General features: G+C 39.6%; 1 protein-coding gene across 1 annotated transcript; it reads left to right on the top strand.

Moving 5' to 3' along the window:
* The first annotated feature begins 1,601 nt into the window (after positions 1-1,601).
* cds2 (CDP-diacylglycerol synthase (phosphatidate cytidylyltransferase) 2) lies at positions 1,602-23,435 on the top strand. The gene is made up of 13 exons (XM_063489520.1): positions 1,602-1,816; positions 7,378-7,520; positions 8,031-8,127; positions 8,859-8,956; positions 9,448-9,587; positions 11,290-11,348; positions 12,422-12,504; positions 12,618-12,705; positions 12,877-12,945; positions 13,796-13,948; positions 14,225-14,344; positions 14,612-14,715; positions 19,894-23,435. The coding sequence occupies exons 1-13, from the start codon at positions 1,745-1,747 to the stop codon at positions 20,030-20,032; spliced, it is 1,365 nt and encodes a 454-aa protein (XP_063345590.1). The 5' UTR covers positions 1,602-1,744; the 3' UTR covers positions 20,033-23,435.
* The last annotated feature ends 1,794 nt before the right edge of the window (positions 23,436-25,229 follow it).

Genomic DNA, 25,229 nt, shown 5'->3' with positions numbered 1-25,229 from the left:
TTTGTTTGTCTAAAATGGACACACAGTGTATGTTCAAATTCTGATTTTTTGTTGTTGAAAAAAAGTTTGGAAAATGCTAATATTTGTGTAAGATTGTAATGCATGGTCATTTCTTTTATTGTTAAACATTTTTTCCTTTTATTTTTAAGTACCACCCTTTTCTGCAAAAAAAACAAGAGCTGCATTTTTCACTCTACAAGCCTTAGATAGCATGTTAAATGTTAACATTCATAGCAGTATCAATGGAATAAGAATGACCAAGTATGTCTTGTTTGGAAGTGTTGTCAGGAGAAAGTCTCTACTCTCTAAAAACAGCATGGCAGCATTGCTTAGGTTCGGAAAGATGCCCCTAAACTCTATTTGAAATTATTACTACCAAAGATGGTTGTACAAGCTACTGAGCAATGGTAATGTACTTAGTTTTTTACACATTGCCACACTGGGTTTTGGCTTAGTGTTTGTCAAATAAATAGTGACAAGATGTAATATGTCATACACTGTTATTCATCTCAGTTTGGATTTAGATCATTTTAATTAATTACTTTTCTTTTCACTACAACTGTACTGTTGCAACGTTTGCATTAGTAATATCACTGAGTCAATCTTACATTTACATCTGCAAGATTACTATTAAGAAATTTAAACTAAGAATATACATCCTGGTATAAAAGGCTCAAATACTGTTCCTCTTGAGCTTTTCGTCATCATCATTATTCATTATTGTTAATTACATCTGTGGCACTCTAAATGCCATTCACAGTATTTTTCTTGAACATAACCCACACCTTAAAATGACATCAGGGAGTTCTGCTGGAAAGGTCAAGCTAGCCCATATTCAAGTAAACATTAGCTATAATTTCACAATAAAAGCACACACACGCACACAGTTTTCACTTGGCATAGCTGCATAGGGGCAATGTTTTCAAATATCCCAGGAATGAACCTTTTAAAAAGAACCAAAATAAACAGGAAAAAATGAAGATGCCAAGTTGATGTATTCTACAAATCAAATTGTGAAAAGGGCCTCAGTCAAAAAATAAAAGATGACTGACCAAACCAGTCCAGAGGACCCAACAGACAGACGTTACTGTTGTTAACTACAACTGGATTGAAAAAAACAAAACAAAAACAAATCTATGATGTGACTTTTTTTTACAAACTGGGATGAAAATGAAAATTGGAATTTAGAAGAAACAAATAGCCACATTTAGTATCAGCTTATCATGGATTCATATTGCAGTCGTACAATATGCAATACACTATACAATATACACTACATATTTGGGCAACATGAAACAACATGAAACTTCCGGATAAATCAAGTTAATAAAGCCTGGAGGTTTACCAGTTCATGTTGAGAGTAGTTTCAAGCATTTCCTATAATCTTATTGTTAATATTTTTTAAAGGCTGTCAGTAAAGACGAAAGAAACATAAAGAATAATAAATGGCCAGTTTCTTGAAGCAATCCCGAAAGAGTTAGATGTTGCATGAATTGTAATATTACCATTAATATTTATTCTAAAATAAGATTCTTTAATGCCATGTTAGCATTATGTTGGGTAGTCAATATGGACTTTTATTTTGAAAACAGGAAGTGAATGATCGTGAATTGGGTGGAAAGTGTTGTTTGCAGAAATTTAGCTAGGAGCTTAGCAGAGGAGGTGTTAGTCTTAAAAAAAAAAAGAGGTTGTTTGTGGGAGCCGCAGGACCTTCGCTGTTGTCGTCAGGTCACGACCCGCTAAGATGGCAGAGCTGAGGCACCGTGGACCCAAAGACAGCGATCCTACGTTTCAGCAGCAGCCGTCAGAGGACAAGGTAACGTTAGCTTGGACTCAGTCCTGCCATTTAGCGGTCCTGACGCTAACTAGCCACCGAGCGATTTGAAATTCCCGTTACACTGTGACTGGTGTGACTAAGAAAGGTCATGTCAGAATGAGTAATAAGGCATGTTTAAGTTTTACAAGGCTGTCGTCAATTTACTCTTATAACCGCATCTTACAACGTAAAAGCTGTTAAAAGCATCTGAAAGACGCTATACAAACCATCCGCCAAACTACTCAAATTTTAAACTTGATTGGCTGGTGGTACACACCGTCTTCCTGTGTGTTCGTCCGCTGCGAAAACAACAGCAAACCAAATGCAAAAGTTAAAATTTAATCGATTCTGGAGCTGCCCTTCTCACCTACGTTATGCCGATGTGTATAGCAGCTGGTCTTGTCCAACAAAAACCCTTTAAATACATTTGAAGACGCTTTTTCTTGAATGCTAAGCAGTCTACCAGAAAATCCAAAAATAATAAACTTAGATTTTGTAAGGCGTGCTGCAAGCTAGCCACATACGCCGTTGCACACAGAGGTAAATAAGCGATGAAGGTCTCCATGTTGGCCGTTTATGAGCTAGTACCGATGTTAAATGTTCAGCAGCAGCGTTAAGCTAAACGTGTTATTTTGTTTGTGTATTTATTTATTTTTTTGTAAATTTTGGTTTGATATGACCGATAGCGATGATGTTCGCGAGCCTGGGTAGGCTAAAGTGTTTAGTAGCTGTAGTTACATTAACAACCACTGCTTCGCGTCGTAGACTGATGGGTAGCACGATATTATAATTAATCTCTCTTAACAAACTGTTATTAAGCTGTTTCAGTCAGAGTGAGGGGAAATAAAAGCAACATTTATGAGTTCAACATGGACGATGCGTGGCATTGAATGAAGAAAGGGGCGTGGTGATAGACGTGTGGATATCTAGGACGAGATAATTACAGAAAATTGGAGAGTAGCTGAAAGCAGTTGGAGAAAGTAGTGGAAGCATTAGTGACATCCTCACAGCGAGCCACACAGGCTAATGTAATTTTCCAGGGAAGCGCACTGTGACTGGTTTAACGTGTTCTTTATTATTTACTTTTTTGCCATGACTTGTTTAAGAGCAGCCTACCTCATGACCTTGAGCTTGCAGTTGTGCAGTCAGGTGAATAATTTGTATTATTTTCGATAATAATAATAATAATAATAATAATAATAATAATAATAATGCTACAATTCTGATACAAAAGTATCCATTTTATGTCCACTTCTGCTGAAATAATAGAAATTGACACTGACAATACAGAGTACCCAACCAGATTATTTGCAGTTAACTATTTATCAGTAGTTTGCCTGAGCAGAACCAGGGTTTATTTGAAAAAGTCTAGCCTGGTGGAGGCGCACATGTGGACAAACATTTGTAACTCTGTGTAATATCACGCACCCTATAAGGTGGGGATTGGTGCCGTTTGGTTGATGTTGGATCTCGGGGATATCCACCCAGAAACTGATCTTACTAAAGAAAAAGTTGCTCTAAAGACAGTTATATTAGCTGATGAAATTACTTTTGTTGAGGTAGTTTTATGGTGGATTGCATAATTTGAAATATAGTGAAATTCAGTTCACAAGCGCATGAATGCTTCAGTCTTTGATTAGGTTACATAACCTCATGGTATAGCTGCAGTGCCTTGATGACGTCAGTAGAGTTAAACTGTTTGATCACAGTTGTCTTCTTTGGCTACTTTCCAGCATGGTGAAGCTAGATCACAAGCCTGCACTTTTGTATCTGCCTCCCCGTGAAGGAATCGCTTTCCTCTTGGCATGAAAACCGTAAGATCCAAATAAAAATGGCCTTTTATGGCTGACAGAAGCAGCTTTTTGTAATCAGTTGGAGATTAAAGAAAAAACAAACCCAGATGTGCAAGACAACATAAAAGGGAAGAAGTGTTTATGTGAAAGGAGCGTCTATTTTTAACTCAAGCATCCTGAATGACGGATATTGTCTCCATAGAAACCAGGAAAAGGAGAATGGGCCTGTGTGTATGTGGATTCTTGTGTGTGCTTCTGCATTCGTCTCCTGGGTTTTGACTTCTGGGTGACAGTGCACACTAGTGACTGTTTCATATAATTTGAAGGGAACTTAATTAAATTTTCTAAGTCTTATAAAACATACAATGTTTTTTAATCTATATTTGGCTGACTTGTAACAAACATGATGCAGCCAATCAGGGAATCACTATTTTGTTCACAACATTAACAGAAACATGCGATCCTCAACCTCTGGATTAAATCTCTCTAAAAAAGCTTGCAAACTTAACAGAGCAGCGTTTTGTTATTAGAATCTTTTCTACTTTAAGTTCTTGCTCACAGGAACTGTTTATCTTGAACCAAGGTTTTAGTGTTAATATGTTGGTTTGAGTAACAGAAAAAGTAGGGTTACTTACCAAACTCAGATACAGAGACCTTGGCCTGGGGCGTGGGCAGATGGAGAATATCAAGTTAGGGGAGCACTGGTGTGATATTAGTGTAAAAAGCTCAAATAAGTCGTTCTCGCTCTCTAACTTGTGTGTCTGTGTGTCTTCAGTGTACCTTATAAGTATTTATTGCATCTAATAACCTGTTACAACCAATTCCATTAATATTATTTGACTTCATTTGTCTCCTTGATGCTCCACTGCTACTGTAACTTGTGTATGAGGAGCAGTAAAATGAGGTGCACTTAGACTGAGATGAGGAAAGGAGAAACTGTTATGACTTTAAATATCACACAGTGCTGAAGTTAGACTAGAGAAGATAAATTCGCTGAATACATTTTTAATACTTTTTATTTTGGTCCTGTTTTCATTTATCATTTAACTGATCATTCAGATTTAGTCAATTTATATTCTAGGATATATTTATTTGCTGCATTTTCTTTTATAAAGTTACCAAATCCGTGTTTTGAGCCTTATATTGTTCATGTCTCGTCCTCACTGTTTTGGCAGACTTTACGCTAAGGTATCTATATCTTGTCTGTGTGGCTAAGTAAATGTAGAACAAAGTGAAACTGAATTAAATAGAACATCTCACCAACATGTAACCAAATGTCTGATCATGCTAGTTCATATTGGACTGATATCAATATCAATATTTGAGTGATGCATGCCTAACAAGAAGCATTATTATGTATTAAAGCCGGAGCCCGACTAATATAATATTTGGTGATGTAAACGTCCAGTATACCAGCTGATTTTTTTTAAGACACATTGTTATTTGTTTGTTTTTAATCTAATAAATATCCAGCTGTAGTATGGATTATTTGCCAAATTGTGAATGTGAGACCAAGTGGGTGTCACAAAACCACATGTCAGCCATCTGCTGGGTGAATTTGATGTGACAACTCCAAGCCTTATTTGGTCACCAGCAGCAGAGAGGGCAGCAGGGGGTGAATGAGAAGTGAAAGAACAAACTGCCTTAAAAAACCCCTCTCTATTATTGGCACAGGAGCTCTAACCATCCATATTTTTTCAGCATTGCCGCTATGGGGGGATAAAGATCAGTCAGTGTTGTAGGCAGGCCTTCATTAGCAAACAGATGGTTTTGAGAAATCAACAATATGGATGGAGATGATTTGGAGCAGTGTTTAGCCTCCCACACACGACTGTACACTGACAGTCCATTAATCATAATATGTTCATCTCAGATGAAGCCGATGCTTTTTTTTTTTTTTTTCCCTCTTTTTTTCCACACACAGACACACCCTGAGCAAAATTTGTTGTTCGCTCTAAACCACTTCTCAGAAAACATTGCTCTGTTGCTTTGTATTTCTCCTCTTGCACAATAACTCACTAACGGACATTTAGTATCCATCCATCCATCTCTCTCGGAAAAGAGAAGGGGATTACGCCTCTGCGGTGTGTGCGCGCTACAGCGAGTAACAGTAACATCTGCAGCACAAAGTTTGTTGCAGAAGTTTGAGTGAGAAAAAGAAGAGTATGTTTATAGTGGTAGCTACTGCAGACAAAAGAGAGTCTAATGGACCCAGACCAGAAAGCTAGTTACCAGCCACGAGCCAAACTCAGAACACTAAGCATTAGCCAGACGTATCTGTACTTCGGAGCCGGGGGATCTGGCGCTAAATCTGCCATTCTGACACTTATGTGAACATACGAAAAGTATGCTTTCGATATGGAGGGAAATATGTCTCAAAGTGTTGCAAATGTGTCACAAGCAATGATTTGTACATATTTGTTTCACACTGGGACTGGAACGCAGCTTACATTTGCGGATCTGTGTGAAGCTGACAGCTTTAAATTAGTCTCAAAACTCCATGTGGGCATGCAATGTCATCTGCGCGTATCAGGCGATTCGTCCACATGTATTTAAGGTTTTGTGAACGAGCGAGAGACACGATACATGTAGATTTAGACACTTGATGCAATTTTACTTTATGCTCAGGGCTGGACGGTTGATTTCTGCCTGCGGCTTGATGAGAAAACAAGATGACAGCACACTGAAGTGGACTGAAGTCATAATTACATACAAATAGTTTTCATGATTATTTGAAAGTGGGACTCAAATAGACCTGCAAAATGATGTTTTATTTGAAAGTAAGCCTGCACATGTCAGAGCTGTTTTTTCCCCTCTTCTCCTCGTTTGTTAAACGGATCTTAAAAAGTAAAACAGGTCTTATTATGAAGACTTCTTAATATTCTTGCATTAAGTATGTAATAGTATGCATTATCCTCTCCATATTCCATCCGTCCATTTGTTACACACCCACTATCACCACAGACACACACACACATATGCGGCTCTTTTTCTCCTAAAGCAGTAGCCTAGCATCACTGTTTTTGTTTTTAAATTGTTTATTTTTGATAGTTTTATAATACATTGGTGCTGTGTGAAGATGGAAAATATTACAGACGCCAGCAGCCAACAAAGAGCAGGTCTGACAAGCTGTCAGTTAATATCTCACCTATTCGTGTTTTTTTTTTTTTTTTTTTTTACTGAAACTGTTAGAGAAGAACCACTTCACTGTTATTTTGAAATTGTGTGGTGTTTTCACAACCACCACCTCACCTCAACCTGAGTAACTGGCAGAACTGAAAACATCTGTGCAGGTTTGCATGCTGTTAGTTCTAACCAGCCTGGTTTTCATACAGTAATGGTAATAAAGTGTTTGTGGGGTGGGGAGTTTTTAGAGTTGCATATGTTACCATTTTGGGTACGATCGATTTAATTTTCAACTCAACTCAAACGGTAAAGGTGTTGTTGGGTTTTTTTTTTTTTTTGGTGTGTGTCACATGTGTCACAAATGTGTCATATGAGTGTTGGGCAAAAAGTACCAAGAGATTACTTACCCAGGTATTTTATCGCGTGACCACAGCACCAGCTCATTGCTCCTGCAAATATGTAAAAAAAAACAGACATGCGTCATATTCCTGGATAGCTCAGAGAGAAAAGGTAAGCTCTCCTAAGTTCATCCGTGATCTATGATTAAACAACACATATCTAAATGTTCTATCATGGTTATGTTAGAATAGTTGTTTTCCTTCCCTTTTAGAGCCAAATCTTCCATTTCTTCTCTGTTTGCAGGGTTCGGACAATGAACTGAAGGCAGAAAAAGATGGGGTGTCAGACAGTGAGTCCAAAGTGGACTCTGGTGTCCCAGAGGTGCCGGTCCCTCCTGACGACACCCCTGAGGTTTTAAATAAGGCGCTGTCTGGACTCTCTTCAAGGTATGCTGAGTATCAAAGGAAATATAAACTGCAAGCTGTTTGCAGAGTGTTTTAAAACTATGACCGTAAAGATGTGTCCTCTTCCTAGGGCTGGAACATGCTCGGTCTTGTTTATTGATATCAAACACCCCCATTGTCTGTGTACTGTGAGTTGGTATGCGTTCATTTTAAACCCACCCACCTAAACAAGAGGCCCGTGTTTTTTCTGGACTGCATGTAAGCCGCGTTGCCACTGTGGAGGCGTCATGATTCACACAAAGGAATTCCTCGTCACATATTTGAACAGCAGATTTGAATCACTGAAAAAAAGGATGGTTTGTTAAAGGGAACATCTTGGCCTTTTTGATAACATAATACAAGTAAAAGTTTTGGCCCAGGCTCTTTCAGTTGTGCTTACGTTTAAAATACAACTCGCTTGTTGCTTGTTTTTTTTTGTTTGTTTTTTTTTTTTTTAAAAAAATTTATTTTATTGTCATTTTGCCAGTGTCATTGTTTATGTCTTTTCTTCAGATGGAAGAACTGGTGGGTACGAGGCATCCTAACACTAGCCATGATTTCCTTCTTCTTCTTCATCATCTACTTGGGCCCCATGGTGCTTATGATGATTGTGAGTACAAACTACTAATTTGTCCTGGTTAACTTGACTTGATTTGTCATTCCACTTTTAGAGCCATCGTTTGTGACTTGAGACAAATTAAGCTTTTTGATAACAAATTATTTCAGTTAAGATGAATCGTGTTACGAATTAGACTTTTTCTTACTGAGTATATATAGAGGACGTGTTAATGTTCAGAGCTACTCTAAGCAGCGCAGTCAGTTTATTTTTTAAAGCAAATTAAAATCATAGTATTGTGGATTAAAGAGGATCCAGTCTCTCTAATCATTTGCAGGATAGCTGCCTCCGTCATCAGGGAATACCCTGAAAATAGGCCTGTCAGCCATTTTGTGTCAGTAGGACACCATACTGTGTCACACACACAGAAACACACACTGAGTTGTGCTCAGGGTTTTTCCTGCACAGAGGAGTATTTGGTGCCCTACAAAGAGGTTTAACAGAGCCAATGGAGAATCAGCAGTGTTGTAATAATGATCTTTATTAACTAGTTTTGTTTATTGTGGTCTTATTTACACAAGTGTGATCCACAGTTTTGCTCATCAATACATTCAGACTATTGGACTATGGAATATTCATCCATTTCTGTCAGATAAAGTAACCGGTATCTTCTACTGTACTTTGACTGATCTTGCCATGTTTTCTGCCCGCCCCAAAAGCCCGTTCTGGTTTGTCCTATCAATATTTTGCCTTTGTGCTGCTGACACAGTGTTTTATCTACGCAGGTCCTCTGTGTCCAGATAAAATGCTTCCAGGAAATCATCACCATTGGTTACAGTGTGTACCACTCCTACGACCTGCCGTGGTTCAGGACATTGAGCTGGTGAGGACACAGACACACAGACACGCACACACACAGTGTTCACTTGGCAAGACAAAGAATCGGATATTAAAAGCAAATGTCCATGTTGGCTTCTTTCTTATTGCATTGTCTCATGTTTTTACTTTGTTACAGATGTCCTGAGGTTTGTTATCAACCCATTTTAAGTTAGCAGTATCTTAAAGATTCTATATTATAGCAGAATTACAATGAATCATCAGTGCTGTTTGATTTGTAGCAGTAGTGGTTTATAGTGTAGTGTAATCCTGATATTCACTATGCCAGGAAACTGGAAAACTCCTTGGAACACTGTTCTCCATGTACAGGTGTAAACTTTTAGCTATCTGCAGTTTTCATGAAGAGAAGTTAGTCAGCCTTGTTGATTTATTTGTATTTATGTTTTTCCCCCGCTGGCATATTGAATTCAGAGTCTGATTAGCTGCTGTGACAACACCATCAGATGTGTACATTTACTCTAACCCTTTGAATTACAGGTACTTCCTGCTGTGTGTGAACTACTTCTTCTATGGTGAGACCGTGACAGATTATTTCTTTACACTGGTTCAGAGGGAGGAGCCCCTTCGCATCCTCAGCAAATACCACCGCTTCATCTCCTTCGCGCTCTACCTCACAGGTACATAAAGTCCTACTGTAGATTCTGTGTTAACGTCATCATGCCAGCTGCCCACAACAAGCATTCTTCCAAGTTATTCAGTAATGACTTATAATAAATGTTTATTACACTAAAACAAACTGTTGAACATGAGATAAGTGCACAATAAATAAACAGACATTAGATGCCGTTTACATTGTCATAGCAACCAGAAGTGTCAAATTTCTTTTAAGAGATGTCAGTGATTGGTCAGTCTGACTCAACAAAATACATTTACAATCAGTAATATTTCCATGAGTCATTCAACTGTTCAGAGTTTTATTGTTGTATGCACAGTAAAGAAAAATGTTTCCCTGTACAATGAAATTGTTCCTTTACTATCACCAACAGATGCCGAACAGAAAAATCCACATATATAAATAGAATAAATGCTCATTTAAAAAAAAAGAATAAAAACAGTTATGAATACTGCATTTGATAAATACATGAGAGATGAAAGAGGAATCTGAGTTGCAATAAGCTGTGTACATATTTAGAATGCTACATCAGCTGTGTGTGTGTGTGTGTGTGTGTGTGTGTGTGTGTACGGGTTCGTACTATCCTGGTGGGGACCAAAATCTGACTTTTACTATCCTGGTGGGGACTTTCTGCACCGTGGGGACCAAAATCCAGGTCCCCTCGGGGTTGAAAGCAATTTTCACACTCAAAATGCGGTTTTACTGTCAGGGTTACAATTAGGTTATGGTTAGGTTTAGGGTAAGGGTTAGGGTTAGGCATTCATTTTTAATGGTTAGGGTTAGGGTAAGGGGCTAGGGAAAGCATTATGTCAATGGGATGTCCCCACGAGGATAGCAAACCAGACATGTGTGTGTGTGTGTGTGTGTGTGTGTGTGTGTGTGTGTGTGTTTGAGAGAGAGAACTGAGAAAATGTAGACAGGCACTGAGGTATGTAATTCTATTTTAGATATCTTTCAAGGTTGTTTCTTCAAATTTGGCATTTTTGGTTATAACCAATGAATTGATATATTAATACATATCATATTATTCAGTTATGTTATTTGAGTTTCAAGGGATGTAAACTAGGACTTGACTGATTGGTGGAAGCACACAGGCATGCTTTGATGGAAAAATGAGTCTCAAGGTTTTATATGTTAGTTAGTTCAAAGCTTATTGTTTCAGTTACTATGCTAACTTTAGATGTTCCACTTCCTGTACTTCTGTGTCAGTTAGTAATACATTACTACTCTAGCTTCTTGCTGATGCCAAACAGGATGTGGGGAGGAAGGAAGCACCCAGACTGTCTTACCTACTAGATTTAAGGTGCAATTGAATGGCCCGTTATGACTTTGAGCACAAATGCTCTGAAGCTCGTGATTTGAAGTGACATATAATGCAGAGTTTTGTCATCCTGTACATCTTAATGTCTTGCTTGAAGAAGCTTTACTGTCAGTCTGAAGAGTCCAGGAAACCAACAGCGTCAGTATGTCTGAGTCAACTTCCGTTCAGGCCACATTTTCTCAGATATTCTTTGCTTTACAACATCCTCTCGTTTCCTCAGTCATGTAAAAAAAAAAAACTATTCACTGCACCCTAAAGTAGGCATGCTGTGAAATGGGTCAAGCTAAATTTAATCAGTTTGACCAAAGATGCCCTTAAGGAGGTTTCCTCCTCTTTACAGATGCTGTTGGTCTGTGTGTCTTAATAAGTCGTCCTGTTGTTGCAGGTTTCTGTATGTTTGTGCTGAGTTTGGTGAAGAAACATTACCGCCTTCAGTTTTACATGGTAAGTGCTGCCCTGCATACTCTGTGCATCCTGCCTCAAGGCTACTGGCTTATTGATGAGGCTAGCTAAAATATAAACCCTCAAGTAAAAGGGAAATTGGGCCAGAGACGGATCCTGCAGAAAAAAACCCCACTAGTACATTCTTCTTTCTATAATGCACCGCTTTGATTTGGCCATACCTAATGTGCCTGCTATTTCTGTCAGATTTGTTTTACTGTTGGCAGGTTATGAAAGTGTTGTTTCTTTTGCATTGAGAGCAACTTTGACCTCTATTTTGTGGAGGCCAAATGCAACATGTAGAATCATCTCCAGACCTGCTTAATCTAAGATAATGAAAGAATAGCTGTAGTTACAGTTGAATCAATAAAAATATGGAATTATGTTAAAAAAAAAAAGACTTCCTCTACAGTTAGTGCAACATATATCTTGAATACGTCTTTGTCACAGTTCAATTCAGTTCAGTTTTACCACAACAACAGTCGCCTCAAGGCGCTTTATATTGTAAGGTAGACCCTCCAATAATACATACAGAGAAAAATCCAACAGTCTTTTTTGGTGACAGTGGGAAGGAAAAACTCCCTTTTAACAGGAAGAACCAAGCTCAGGGAGGGGCAGCCATAGTTGAAATAATGTTGTCGATGTACCAAAGTAAAAGGATCCAGCTGTGTGTTTACAGTAGGACGGGTTTATGTTGAAACACTACTGGTCTTAAGAAAAACACACCCGAATGGAAACACAGTAACAGATTTTTTTTTGGTAACACAAAAGCTTGTAAAAACCATCTAAAACATGACCAGCAGGTACTAATACAATACAATACAACTTTATTTATATAGCACATTTAAAACCAAAGGTACACCAAAGTGCTTCACAACAAGGTAAAAACATAACAAATATTTGTACCCTGTTATGGTCTTATAAACTAACAAGTGAGAAACGCTAGTTAAATAATCAATACAGATAAAACTCTTCAACGTGACACTGATTATAAACAAAATTAACAGAGCCTGTGTCATTGTCCAAAAATGTATGAATTTAACTACATGTCATTGATCTTGTGCCCGTCTGCACAGTTTGGTTGGACCCATGTGACTCTCCTGATCGTTGTGACCCAGTCTCACCTCATCATTCACAACCTGTTTGAGGGAATGATCTGGTACGTTAAAGGCTCCTTATCCAATTATCTAAATCTAATTAAAATTCAGTTATTTTGCACTTTAATCCAAATATCCATACACCTGCCATGTAAACTGTTCTTTGTGTGATCAGGTTCATTGTGCCCATTTCTTGTGTAATCTGTAATGACATCATGGCCTACATGTTTGGTTTCTTCTTTGGGCGAACCCCTCTTATCAAGGTTGGTTATTTTGAACGTTTGAAGCTGCTTAAACCTGGAATGCAAATACATAAATGTTTAATGTTTTTAATATAATGTTTATTGTGAATTATTGATGCATGTAGCAAATCACCTAAAGGCTGTTGTGCTCTGTATGGTGGTGTATGATTTCTTTGATACTGGCTGTTGCAGCTGTCGCCTAAGAAGACTTGGGAGGGCTTCATCGGTGGATTCTTCTCCACCATTGTTTTTGGAATCATGGTAGGATGTGAATTTTATTTATTTATTTTTTTGTCCTTTTAGCTCTTAGCGATGTAGCATTCTGTAGGAGCTACTTGCACTTGAATATGCAAAGTGGTATTTATCTCACAATGAATTATGGTTAAATAGAGCAAAATCAGCTGTGCAGGGCAGAAAAACTCACTCTCATGTCATATACCAGCCACACCTTCCTGATTTAGATGCCTGTTTAAGCTGCATCTTCTCAGCTCTCACTCTAACCTGTCATTGCGGCTGCTTCCTTGTGTGGGTGTCTGCTGTTCTAACCCTGCCGCCACCCTATCGTTTACCTATAGGCCTCGAGGGGATCATTGTTCATCACTTCAGTTTCTGTATGTGTCATATTTCCGGGGCTTAATGAGCTCTGAAGCAAATCATTTCAAACACAATGTGTTTGTCTGAACTTAGTTAATACATAAATGTATTAAACATGAACTCATCACAAATGTTTGTGGCTGAGACTTACACTGAGGCTGATTGCTCTGAGCTCTGGATATCTTTAGCTTTAGCCTCTTTGGCTTTGGTAGCTTCTTTAAAATGCCCATGTTCAGCTGGGTGAGGGTGTATTAAGTGTAGTTTTATACTGGGTTTGCTGTAGCTATTGTTGTCTCCAGTCACAGCGACTAGTTTCCACACTAATGACACATTAATGCATTACTGGTGCCGGCACTGTGCACATGCTGCACATGCATGCACAAACTCCTTCGTCATTGGTCATGTGGGAAGGCTGACTGGCTGGGCCGAGAACGCAGGAAAGCAGTCAGTTGTGATCCTTGTCCAGTTAGTTGGTGACAAGTGACACGATTGAAGCATAACATAACTGTCTTCACAGCTCTCCTACGTCATGGCTGGCTATCGCTACTTTGTGTGTCCGGTGGAGTTCAACAACGACTCCAACAGCTTCCAGGTGGATTGTGAGCCATCAGAGCTGTTTCAGCTCCAGGACTACGCCCTCCCCAGTATGCTGGAGTCTGTCACTGGATGGGTAAGATTCAGTGGCTATCTGTTGCGGTTCATCCTGTGCCAGTATTTAGGCTTCTTACAGTCCTCTCACCAACACATTAAAAGTATGCAGAGATTGTAGAATTTTATTGAACAGCACTAAAGGAAGCCTTATAGCCTGTTACAGCTTAAAACACAGTATACAAAGTTTTATACCCACCTAGAGCAAACATAAGGCAATATCTTATTAAAACTGTCAGGCCTCAAGTTGTGAGTTTCAACAAGATTGGATGTTGTAACGTGTCCTATGTTTCCACAGACCACAGTGCGCCTGTATCCATTCCAGATCCACAGCATTGCTCTCTCCTCCTTTGCCTCCATTGTGGGACCCTTTGGTGGCTTCTTTGCTAGCGGCTTCAAGAGAGCTTTCAAAATCAAGGTATGGATGTGGACCAACAGAAACTATTCACCACACATAAGGTGGATGTGGCCTACCACATGATTATCAGGCAGTGTTTGTGTTGCTTCAGCCATTGTGACACTTCGTTCTGGGCCAATTTTGGAAAAGAGAGAAGAACCTACCACAGAGTAGGCTCTGAAAGAGATACAGAGCATATAAGCAAGGCTTTTTAAAAACACACACACACACACACACACACAGAATGTCATGTCTGTTGTAGTTTTAAGCTTGTATGTCATCTTTCAGGATTTTGCAAACACCATCCCAGGTCACGGAGGCATTATGGACAGATTTGACTGCCAGTATCTCATGGCCACATTTGTTAATGTCTACATTGCTAGCTTCATTAGGTAAGCATACATTTCCCATATGAAGTTTAAAATATAATGTAATGTATTTCATCTTGCTTGTTGTCAGTCTTTGTCCTTTATATACTCTTTATGTTGCTTAAGCAGCGTTTGAGCTTGTAATAAAACCTAATAATAGTTCAGTGTAAGCTAATGTTCACCGTCTGCACAGACTGAAGGGATAGTTTCTGTGAAGTGGGGTTGAATAAGGCACATCCGGGAGAAATTGCTAATCTTGATTTGTCAGTTTCAACTTTTGTGGATACAGTGAACGTTGCAGACATGGACCACAGCCTTACATTTAATAGCCTATTGGGCTAATAAGTAGACCAGGAACAGAAGATCAGGAGAAATGATGAATTTATCTGTGGTATGAGGAGAATCAGTGGTCTTAGTGACTGCTAACATTAGTTAAGGTGGGCTTATTTAGCAGTACTGTACAGTTGGCTCTCTATGTTTAACAGCAAACAATAACTTGCTACTCTTAGCTTCCAAAAACACAAGAAAAATGCATTCACATGAAGCGCTTCTCACTCCTACTAATCTCCAATAAGGTGCGCAATATTTACAGTGTATAATCAGTATTTAGTAAAACTATTTGCATGATAGATATGGAAGTTTTCAAACCCTCAGGCTCAACTTCTAACTGCCACTGATGCTATTTATACAAAATTCTCAGTTCAAATAGCAAACTGTCAGGGGCAGGAGCGAGCGGTGAGGAGAGGGCTGAGGTCAGTGTGAGCTGGAGTTTAAGGGTGTTTTCACACCTGCAGTGTATAATCCGTTTAAATCAGACTCCAATTAAACTGCAGTGCGGTTAATTTATGCCATGTTTGTATTCTGTATGCAGCAATGGGCTTGCAACTAGCCGTGAAATAAATGTAAATTCTCCATGTTCTCCAGTAGTCAGGAACACAGAGCCCTCTTGCTGTATTTACTTTTGTTTCTCCTGCCCAAGACACCTGACCTATGAGCTAGGGCTGGGCGATATGGCCTAAAATTCATATCTCGATATTCTTTAGCTGGATGGCGATATACGATATATATCTCGATATTTTTTTAAAGCCATAAGGTAAGAACAAAAAGAGAGTTCTTAGTCACATTGTGTCCCAGATCTCACACAGGCGCTTTTATTAACATACAGCGTAGATGTACAAGAAAAATTATTCAGAAATAAATTATCAGCATTTATTAAATAATAATTCTCCATAAATAAAATATAACAATGTTTTTTTTGTGCATAACAAAACGCTCACAATTGTGCAGTCAAAATGTAAATTAAAAGACGGTGAGCATAATAACAAAGACAGACAGATTTCGCAGCTGCTCTATTCCCAAGTTCTACTGCGTGACTGACAGCCTGGAGTTTGAAATCCTTTTTGTAACCGCGTCTCTTACAGGTGCCATTTGTGGTCCTTATACGCACACAGCATGGTAATATTACGTTGAAGCACAGTACGTATTACTCTGCGAGGCTCCAGACTACGGTAGCCGTAATGCTCCGACAATCCATCAAGCGGTGCAGCTCCGTAGCTTACCAAAGTTGTACTAAAGCATTTTTGACAGATTGCTGAGCGCCGTGTACCACATAAAATCGGTTCGCGGTCAGTAAGCACAACCAGAACTCATACATAAGGCACACTGTCGATTTTTGAGAAAATTAAAGGATTTTAGTGTAAGGTTATAGTCCGAAAAATACGGTATACGAGTTTTGTAAGGTAGTTTGTTTCGGGGCAGGAGGCTGGGAGACTTTGCAGTCTGGGATACTATGGCGTTATTTTTGTGCCACTATTCTGAGCGCACGTAAAAAAAGTTTGCAGGTGCAAGTGTTGCATTTTGAGGAGAAATTTATTTTGAGCGAAGAAAAGCTGAATTTGAGTGAACAAAATTCATTGCTGCGTGCAAAAAATGTATTTCAGTGTTTGCTATTATCCATACACACACACACACACACACACACAATAGCAGCCCCTCTCGCTCAGTTTTTGTATTTGCGCTTGCTCGCAATGTGTTGCTCGCGCTCTCAACATTTCTGCCCGTGCACGCTCAACTCTTTCTGTACACCGTTATATTTGTGCCACAAAACCAGCCAATCACAGACTTGGATGTAAAAAAATCTGATTGGCTCTTCTGGTCTCCAATCAGCTCGAAATGACAAAATGCAATATCCCAGAATCCATTTCGTCCAAAACTCAAACGAGGCAGTGGCGGAGGAACACAGAGTGGCGGAGTTTGAAATATTACTTTTTCTGTGTCACAAAATAAACTTTGAAGATATTTTCATGCGAGAATGTTGCTGTGTAAACTTCAAATATCTGCTCGATTTATCAGGACATCACATATTTGCATAAGTGCTCTAACGTTTTCGGAGATGCCTGTTACCCACCAGCTGACCGCACAGCTGGACTGGCCATTGGGCATACCAGGCATTTGCCCTATGAGCCGATGGTGATTTTTAATTTTTATGTTTGTTTGTTTTTATAACGGTATAAACAATGAAAGGTGGTGGATTAGCCAATTGGTCATGATCAACTCTGGGCTGGACCAATTACAATACATCCGTATTGAGGGGAAAAGGAACGCGATTAGTCCCGTACTTCAGCTAGAATGAAAAAAAGACAAAGCTGGAGTTATTCTGTCTTTACGCTGTCAGCTGCCTCTTCTCCCCTCATTCTCTCTCCCTCCCTCTCCTGTTGCTACTTCAATCATGAAACTGATCAATGATCAGCTGATCGGCTTTTCTCTCGTTTGTTTATCTCCCACTTTGCGCCAGAAACAGGAAACCAGCGGATGTTGCACTAAACAACAGCAGCAAGTTCAAGTTTGATAAGCTGTTGTTAGAATTTATTTAAAATTAATTTCTAGTATCAGTTGATGTTTGCTGGAGCCACAGCTGTAAAAGCTGCTGCTCATGATATCGGTTTGGAAACATACCAACAAGACAGTGTACATCACTGTCACAACAGCGTTTGTTTTAGTTCAAAGGCTTTATGGTTTTTCCTATAATACCTGGTGGTGTAGTCCGTGATTTTTTTTGTCAGTTCAGCCTTATATATTATGTTTAACCCGAGTGACCACCCGGTCAGCTGGTGGGTAACAGGCATCTCCGAAAACGTTAGAGCACTTATGCAAATATGTGATGTCCTGATAAATCGAGCAGATATTTGAAGTTTAAACAGCACCATTCTCGCATGAAAATATCTTCAAAGTTTATTTTGTGACATAGAAAGAGTAATATTTCAAACTCCGCCACTCTGTGTTCCTCCGCCACTGCCTCGTTTGAGTTTTGGACGAAATGGATTCTGGGATATTGCATTTTGTCATTTCGAGCTGATTGGAGACCAGAAGAGCCAATCAGATTTTTTTACATCCAAGTCTGTGATTGGCTGGTTTTGTGGCACAAATATAACGGTGTACAGAAAGACTTGAGTGCGCACGGGCAGAAATGTTGAGAGCGCGAGCAACACGTTGAGAGCAAGCGCAAATACAAAAACTGAGCGAGAGGGGCTGCTATTGTGTGTGTGTGTGTGTGTGTGTGTGTGTGTGTGTGTGTGTGGATAATAGCAAACACTGAAATACATTTTTTGCATGCAGCAATGAATTTTGTTCACTCAAATTCAGCTTTTCTTCGCTCAAAATAAATTTCTCCTCAAAATGCAACACTTGCACCTGCAAACTTTTTTTACGTGCGCTCAGAATAGTGGCACAAAAATAACGCCATAGGATACAGCACGCAGTTTCACACACTCTTCATTTTGCACTTTATGGCGCTGTTGTAAATGTTGAAAATACTAGTAGTGCTAGCTGCACGTCGTCAACACGTTAACAAGGTAACCGCTAACGCTAACCGCAATGCTAACGCGTTGACGCCGTGCAGCTCCACGCACGGGGCGATCCACGGTAACTCATTAACGGAAATTTGCCGCGTTAATAGTTATGGCGTTAATGTCATTTTAACGAGAGTAACGCTGCAGCACTAAAATAGTAATCTCCAAATGTTTTCTTTTTACCGACCAGCTCCTCTTTGATAGCTGCCGTGTCCACCCTGTCGTTGCCTGCAGGTGAAGCGATGGGGGAGGGGGAGTTGTGTTCAGTGAAGAAGAGAGGCGAGGCAGAGTAACGCAGCGTAGAGACAAAAGTGGACGAAAGAGAGGCAAACTTGCGGCTCCACGAGTATAATTATAACGTAACATAGACTACATCGATATAAATGATATTGTCACATGTCTTATCTCGTATAAAAATATATCGATATATTTAAAAACTCGATATATCGCCCAGTCCTATTAGCAGACTGAACATTCTCAGCTGATTTGTAGGACACGTTTTGGTTCGCTAAACACAGTTAAATTTTTCTGTGTGAAAACAAACTAGACAACAACAAAAAAAAATAAATGACAAGTTTACAAAAAGAAAGAAAGAACTACAGGTGTGAAAACACTCTAAGATGGTCGTGTCCATCAAGGCGTCCAGTCCAGAGACTTGAACTTAACCAATCAGCAGACTCCATCTCTGCACTCTCCACACATACACCCACACAGATCCTGAGGAAAACCAAAAATCGCAGTGAGCATGGATCATAACACATGGCATCACCTGACATGAATCAACAGGTCTCTGCAGTTTTCATACTGTACTGTTTATATCCTGTTACTGTATGTACAGAGTAGAATAAGTCTCCTGTTACATATAAACATGCGAAAGAAAAATTGGTTGATCACTACTTTAAATGCACACTTTTTCATTTGAATGTTAACCTTAATATCTTTGCAGAACAATTAATTAAAAAAAAGTCATACTAGTTTTATCTTGTATATTAATTTAGATAAAAGTGTCATTTGCTAGTTGGTCTATAATTGTATGTTCAGTGGTTTCTTCGCAGGTTTCTGAAAGACTCATCGTGTCTCGAATCAACATGTTACTAATCAACCAACTCACTGTATTTCCACTGGTTGAACAGATGACCCATAAGCCAAAGTCCACTGCAGAGGCCAGGCTTTGAGTCAACCCACTCCCTCCCCACACCAAACCTGATTTTCTGTCCGCACTCTGTACTGCATTTAAAATAAGTCTTATAAGTTGTGTCCCCACCTTTTTTTTAGAATTATTTTTTAAAGGCAGTGTTTTCTGGATAAAACTTTAAGTACATTTGTGCTTAAGCATTTCTCCACCTTCTTTCAGGGGCCCTAACCCCACCAAGGTGATCCAGCAGCTCTTGGCCCTCCGTCCCGATCAGCAGCTCTACATCTTCAATTCCCTGAAGGCTCACCTGACCGAGAAAGGCCTGCTGCCAGCGCTGGAGGAGGCTGCCGCAGCTTAGAGCCTCCAACAACCACAGCTAGCTCGCCCTAAGAGGAGGGGAGAGACGGGAAAGGAGGGCAGCGGCACCCAGGGAGCCCCGCGCACCCCTGGAGCTCTGGGAAGACTCAGTGCTTTTGCGTGAGCAAGAACACATCCAAGAAAAACAAACCGAAAACCACAAAATCGACAGCCTTGGGTCATTCCATTTCATGTGGGTGTGGGAGTCATGCTTGTCTGTGTTCCTACAGTCTGTGAATCATGTTTCTGACACCAGTGTTTTCAGCTTGAGTTTGTGAATTACTGTACTTTAACACATTTCCATTACCGTCAACCTCTATCTATTTACACTGTTAAACAAAATGTTGGTTTGCTGTACATTTCTACCTGTACACACAATATCCTCTATATATACCTTATTATTGTGTGTCGATATTTTATTGTTCTTTTTTATTATTTCAATGCACTGCTCTCAGCGCTGTTACTCACTGTATTCTTACTCTACTGCACCCTCCCTCTAATTTAAGGGTAATTTTCTTTATTGTGAGTTTTTCTATTTATAAATAGATGTTTTTATATTTGGTATGGTTCTATTATATCTTAATGTTGTCTTTTTTTCTTTCTTTTTTTAAAAATTCAGGCTAAATTCACCATTGCCATCTGCCATGTACATTTTATGTCTTTGTCTTTTTTCTGCCATTCATCAAAGCCTCTCATGCTTGGCCAAATCTTTAAGACGTTATTGTGCCGAAATCAAAGGTGAATGACTAAATTAGACTTGAAGGGGACCTCTAATGCTTTGTTCCAGCTCTCCACTTTTTTTCTTGGATGGTACCAGAGCAGCTTTGCGTGATTCACAATTCCTTATTTATCCTACCCCGGGCCTTGCTGCAGCTCCTCCTCAGTTCATCCTCGGAAACGAGTTGTTTCAGCTTCCTTCCCTTTTAAACTTTCTTCTGATTGGCCCCTGCGCATAAACAGACTTTATATCACACTGAGCCAAGAATAGGGGGGAAAAAAAGCTTTCTAAAGCCAGACAGCTCCCAGAGATTGCACATGCACTGACCTCATGTTTGAAAGGTTAGCCATGGTTATTAATATGAGCGTCCACCATTGTAGCAGTGTGTGTATGATAACAAATAAAGGAAAGCAGCACAGGTCCACTTTAGGTCCATCAAGTCTTTGAGTTCAACTGTTGGTGGTTTTGTGTTTAAGGAGCATAAAAGCTACGCTATCTTCTTGTTGCTGTTCAGCAGAAATGATGTCACAAATAGAGCTGGCTATGTTTGTTTTACATATTTTTTACATTTTTGCGGTCCGTTGCTTGTTGACTGTAAGATACAGAGGGATCATTGCATTATGGCTACTCCCTCTGACAGCTGGAATGTGTAACAGTGCCAGAGTTAGGGTTTCTACACTGCCATCAGCTGCTTGTGCGTGCTGTGATGTCACTGTTTTTCATCGCTTGAGCGCAGCACAAACGGCATATCGATACTGACTGATCAACTTGATTTATTTGTGGCTTGTTGCCGTCTCATTGGGTGAAACTTTGGCCAATACAATCCGTTATTGTGTACGTATTGCAGTTCATTCCAGTTTCCAGTGGCATTTTTTATTTTTGCCACTTTCAAGTGTGTTTGTGTGTATTGGATTTAACGATAAAATATAAAAGCTGGGACTTCATCAAAGTTGGCTTCTTTTCTGATTTCACACACAATCTGGGGATGTTTAAGGGCCACTACATAATTGTTTTTATTAAACCTGCCACACATTGACTCATGCTCTCGATCGTTTCATAATCTGCAGACAGATTTTGGTGGAATAAAGTGGGCCTTTGAGTCAGGAATACGCTGCTAAGATGCATTGTGGGAATTGTCTGGCTGTTTCACCCTTGGCTTTTCCACTTTTTCTTCCACTGTGCTGAGTTATTAAAGTTCACAGACAGATGGAAAATTAATCCACTCAGATTACCGGTGATTGTTCAGGTGAGAGGCCCTGTAGACAAAAGACTTGGATGGTGCTTGTACACATTCATTGTTTTGTTTCATGTCTGTACTCATAGGACAAAACAGCAATATGAACGTTCATGCAGTAGTCAGTGTAGCAGGGATATGATCATGGAGAGTAAGAAACACATACTATTTATATTATTTATATATAAATATTTATTTATGTTGTCTGTGTGACAGCACGTCTCTATGCTAGCCATACAAATCAGCTGATACAGTAAACAACTGCTTTATTTCACCTTAAATTTCCTCTGATCTGATACTCCAAAAAAAAAAGTTATATTTTTAAGCAAAGCACTTTATTGCTACCCAGATTTAGATTGTGGCAATCAATTTATAAAAGGGTGACCTTTTTCCCCATAGGAGCCATTGTGTAAACCCAGGCATGGCTTTATGTGTTGTGTCCTTCCATTCATGATTTCTGTGCTACATCCAGCTACTCTCCGTCTTTCTGAAGATGTTTTTATTTAAGCAAACAGTTTTGAAAGTTACTATATTATACATTTATTAAGAGGCTGTTTAGGAAGACTATTTTGAGTGTTCTTTAGTATTTTTCTTAGAGGAATATTGAAAGTATTATAATTATTATTATTGCCATATAGGAAAAAGTGCAGAGATGACAGAAAGGTGTTTTCTTGCTGTGGCTTTATTAGTACATTTGGGTGTTTTTATTTAACCTTTTCCCTGATAGCCGTTGTATGTTCACTTCTGCGTGGAGTGCGACTTGAATCAGTGTGGATACTCATTCTAGTAGGTTCCAGGTAGCTAGTGTCTCAGTAGAAATAGATATCTTGTGATTTTTGTTGGTTTTTTGAGCCTCACTGTCTCGTTGTCCTTCGACGGTGCAGGTTTTTAAGCCTGCAGCTCTGTACTGCCATTTCACTGCCTGGTGTTCCAGACGGCCACTAGAGAGAGCTGGAGCTCCTGTGCTGGGTGGATGGGTTTGACCCTTTCTGACTGCTGTTTGATACATTCCAGTACCCCCTAAAGTTGAGATTTGCTCACAAGCAGGTCATTTTTAAGAGATAATCATGCCACTTTCAGAGAGAAACCTGATTTTTGTTGTTGTTTTTTCCCTCTTCCCCTGTTTTCAGGGCACCTACAGTTGGATAAGCCTCTGTGCTACTTTTATCAAGACAGTGCCACTTTGCTTTTGTGCATCCTGCTCAGTCAGGAGTCTCTTTGAAATAAAAAAAAAAAGGAATGTATGGGAGAGATGTGTCTGTCCCACATGCTGTGTAGACTCCCCTCCTGCCTTGTGTTATATTTTGTGGTTTGAAGTTATTATACAGCTATATGATTTCACTATATAATTATTCAAATGTGCAATGGTTTGTGTTGCGTTGTACATTGTCTAGAGAAAAGCTGTACTCTTTTTGATGCTGAAATGTGCTTTGTCTTGTTTCAGAGAAAATTAAAAAGGTATTTAAAAAAAAAAAAGGAAAAAAAGTGGTTACTGCGTGACTGGTTTCTTCCTTCTTGGGCTTCTTCCCCATTTAGTTGCATTTAGTTGACTTCCTTACACCCAGCTGTGTAATAGTTGCTCATTTGTTTAATGATGGAGTATCAGTGCAGTCGGTAGTATTTTGTGGGCCACTGTGAGATGCCTAACCTTTCACCTTAGATGTAAAAGTCAGCATTTACAACACCTCTGTAAACACTGACTTTTGCTTCAGTGAGGGCTGCGCTGTGAAGCAACATGCTCACTAAGGGAGTGACACCAAGAGGTACAAACCATTTCCTTTAAGAAGACGCCGGTGGCTTTTTTTTTTCTCCCCCCTTCTTCTTCTTGTGACACCATCCAGCATTAGTCACTTGAAGATTTTCCCACCACATGAAGCCCTGGAGCTTTTTGCATCTTTTAGTGAAACAACCTGGAAGCCATTTCTGCTGTAAGCTACCAGAACAAGTATGAACATGGAAGTAAAGGCAACCTGAGGGGACGCGTTGTGAACGGCTGAAAAAAAAAGAGAAGATTAACACACAGGAAGAAGGAAGTTTGATCTGCGAGATCTCCTCTTTCTGTGTGTGTGAGTGTGTGTGTATGCGTGTGTGTGTGTGTCTGTGTGCGTGTGTGTGCTCCGGCGAGGTGCATGTGCGAACTAAAACACTGACCCGTGGCATGAATGAAGGACAATGTCTCTGAAACTACCTCGCAACTGGGACTTCAGCACCCTCAAGGCAGAGACAGCTCGCATAGGTAAGCTGGTGGCCGTGCTGCGTTCACTGACAGCCAGAGCAGATGCAAGGCTTTCACATTTCAAATTTTAGAAACGAAACATTTTTGTTCTTATCTAATGACGTGTAAACTTTAAACTGACCAACTGACATTCCAAGAAATCAGGGATCACATTCACATTTACACCGCAAGATCTGTACCTTGTACAACAAAGATTTGTACCTTGTACAACAAAGATTTGTACCTCGTAGAAGAAACAGTGGCCCTTTGATTTCTTTGCCTATAATTACATGTGGTATAACCAAAGAAGTCAAAGGTGGTTCATACTAGAAAACAAGCCGATAGCAAAGGCATCACAAGGGGGTTGTGTGGGTTTTTAAGCACAATGGCGAAGTTGACCACAGTTGCTTAACACCCCCATTTTTTTTGTTTTACACACCCCTCGTAGACCATAGAATTCACGGTTTCAATTTACACAAAAAGCTTTAAGACTTTGCGTCACTTCTCTTGAGGGCCTCAGAGTAGCCCCCAGTGGCTGACCAAACAACGCTAATACAGGGATATATTTTTAAAGTGTACAGCGGGTTAGACCCACTGATACTGTGCTCAGCGGTCTTTGCACAGGGTGGAATCGGTGCAGTAGTTAATGGTGTTTCCTCTCAGGTTTTCAAGGCACGACAGGTTAGCACAGACACTAGCAGTGACTAGATGAGTTTCTACAGTACAGTCGTACCATAATTTTTAACTCTAATCTTCTTCTTCTTTTCTGCCATTGGTGTTAGCGTTGTTCAGTACTGTGGAAGGAAGTAGCTGCCTGAGCTGCATCTATTTTATCTGCCTCACATGGATATTAATATCCCAAACTTGCACCAGTATGGGAGAAGAACTTCCTCAACGCTGGTACCCTTCATGATTCTCCTCATGCTACCCTGAGATATCTTGTGTTAGGTAGTGGATGTTTCTTTTTCTTTTTGCTCTGGGACTAAAGTGATGCAGCCTTTCAACAGGAAACTGATGCAAGAGCTAAGTTC

Source organism: Pelmatolapia mariae, linkage group LG12 (genome assembly GCF_036321145.2).
Source record: "Pelmatolapia mariae isolate MD_Pm_ZW linkage group LG12, Pm_UMD_F_2, whole genome shotgun sequence".
Classification (NCBI taxonomy): Eukaryota; Metazoa; Chordata; class Actinopteri; order Cichliformes; family Cichlidae; genus Pelmatolapia; species Pelmatolapia mariae.
The sequence above is the reverse complement of the archived record's forward strand: the minus strand, read 5'-3'. Positions and strand labels throughout refer to the sequence as shown.

Bases quoted from the DNA above. Each gene is read 5' to 3' on its own strand.
- cds2 (XM_063489520.1), top strand. From the start codon at position 1,745: ATGGCAGAGCTGAGGCACCGTGGACCCAAAGACAGCGATCCTACGTTT. The intron at 12,706-12,876 runs GTTGGTTATTTT...TGGCTGTTGCAG, and splicing joins GGCGAACCCCTCTTATCAAG to CTGTCGCCTAAGAAGACTTG. The intron at 14,716-19,893 runs GTAAGCATACAT...ACCTTCTTTCAG, and splicing joins TACATTGCTAGCTTCATTAG to GGGCCCTAACCCCACCAAGG.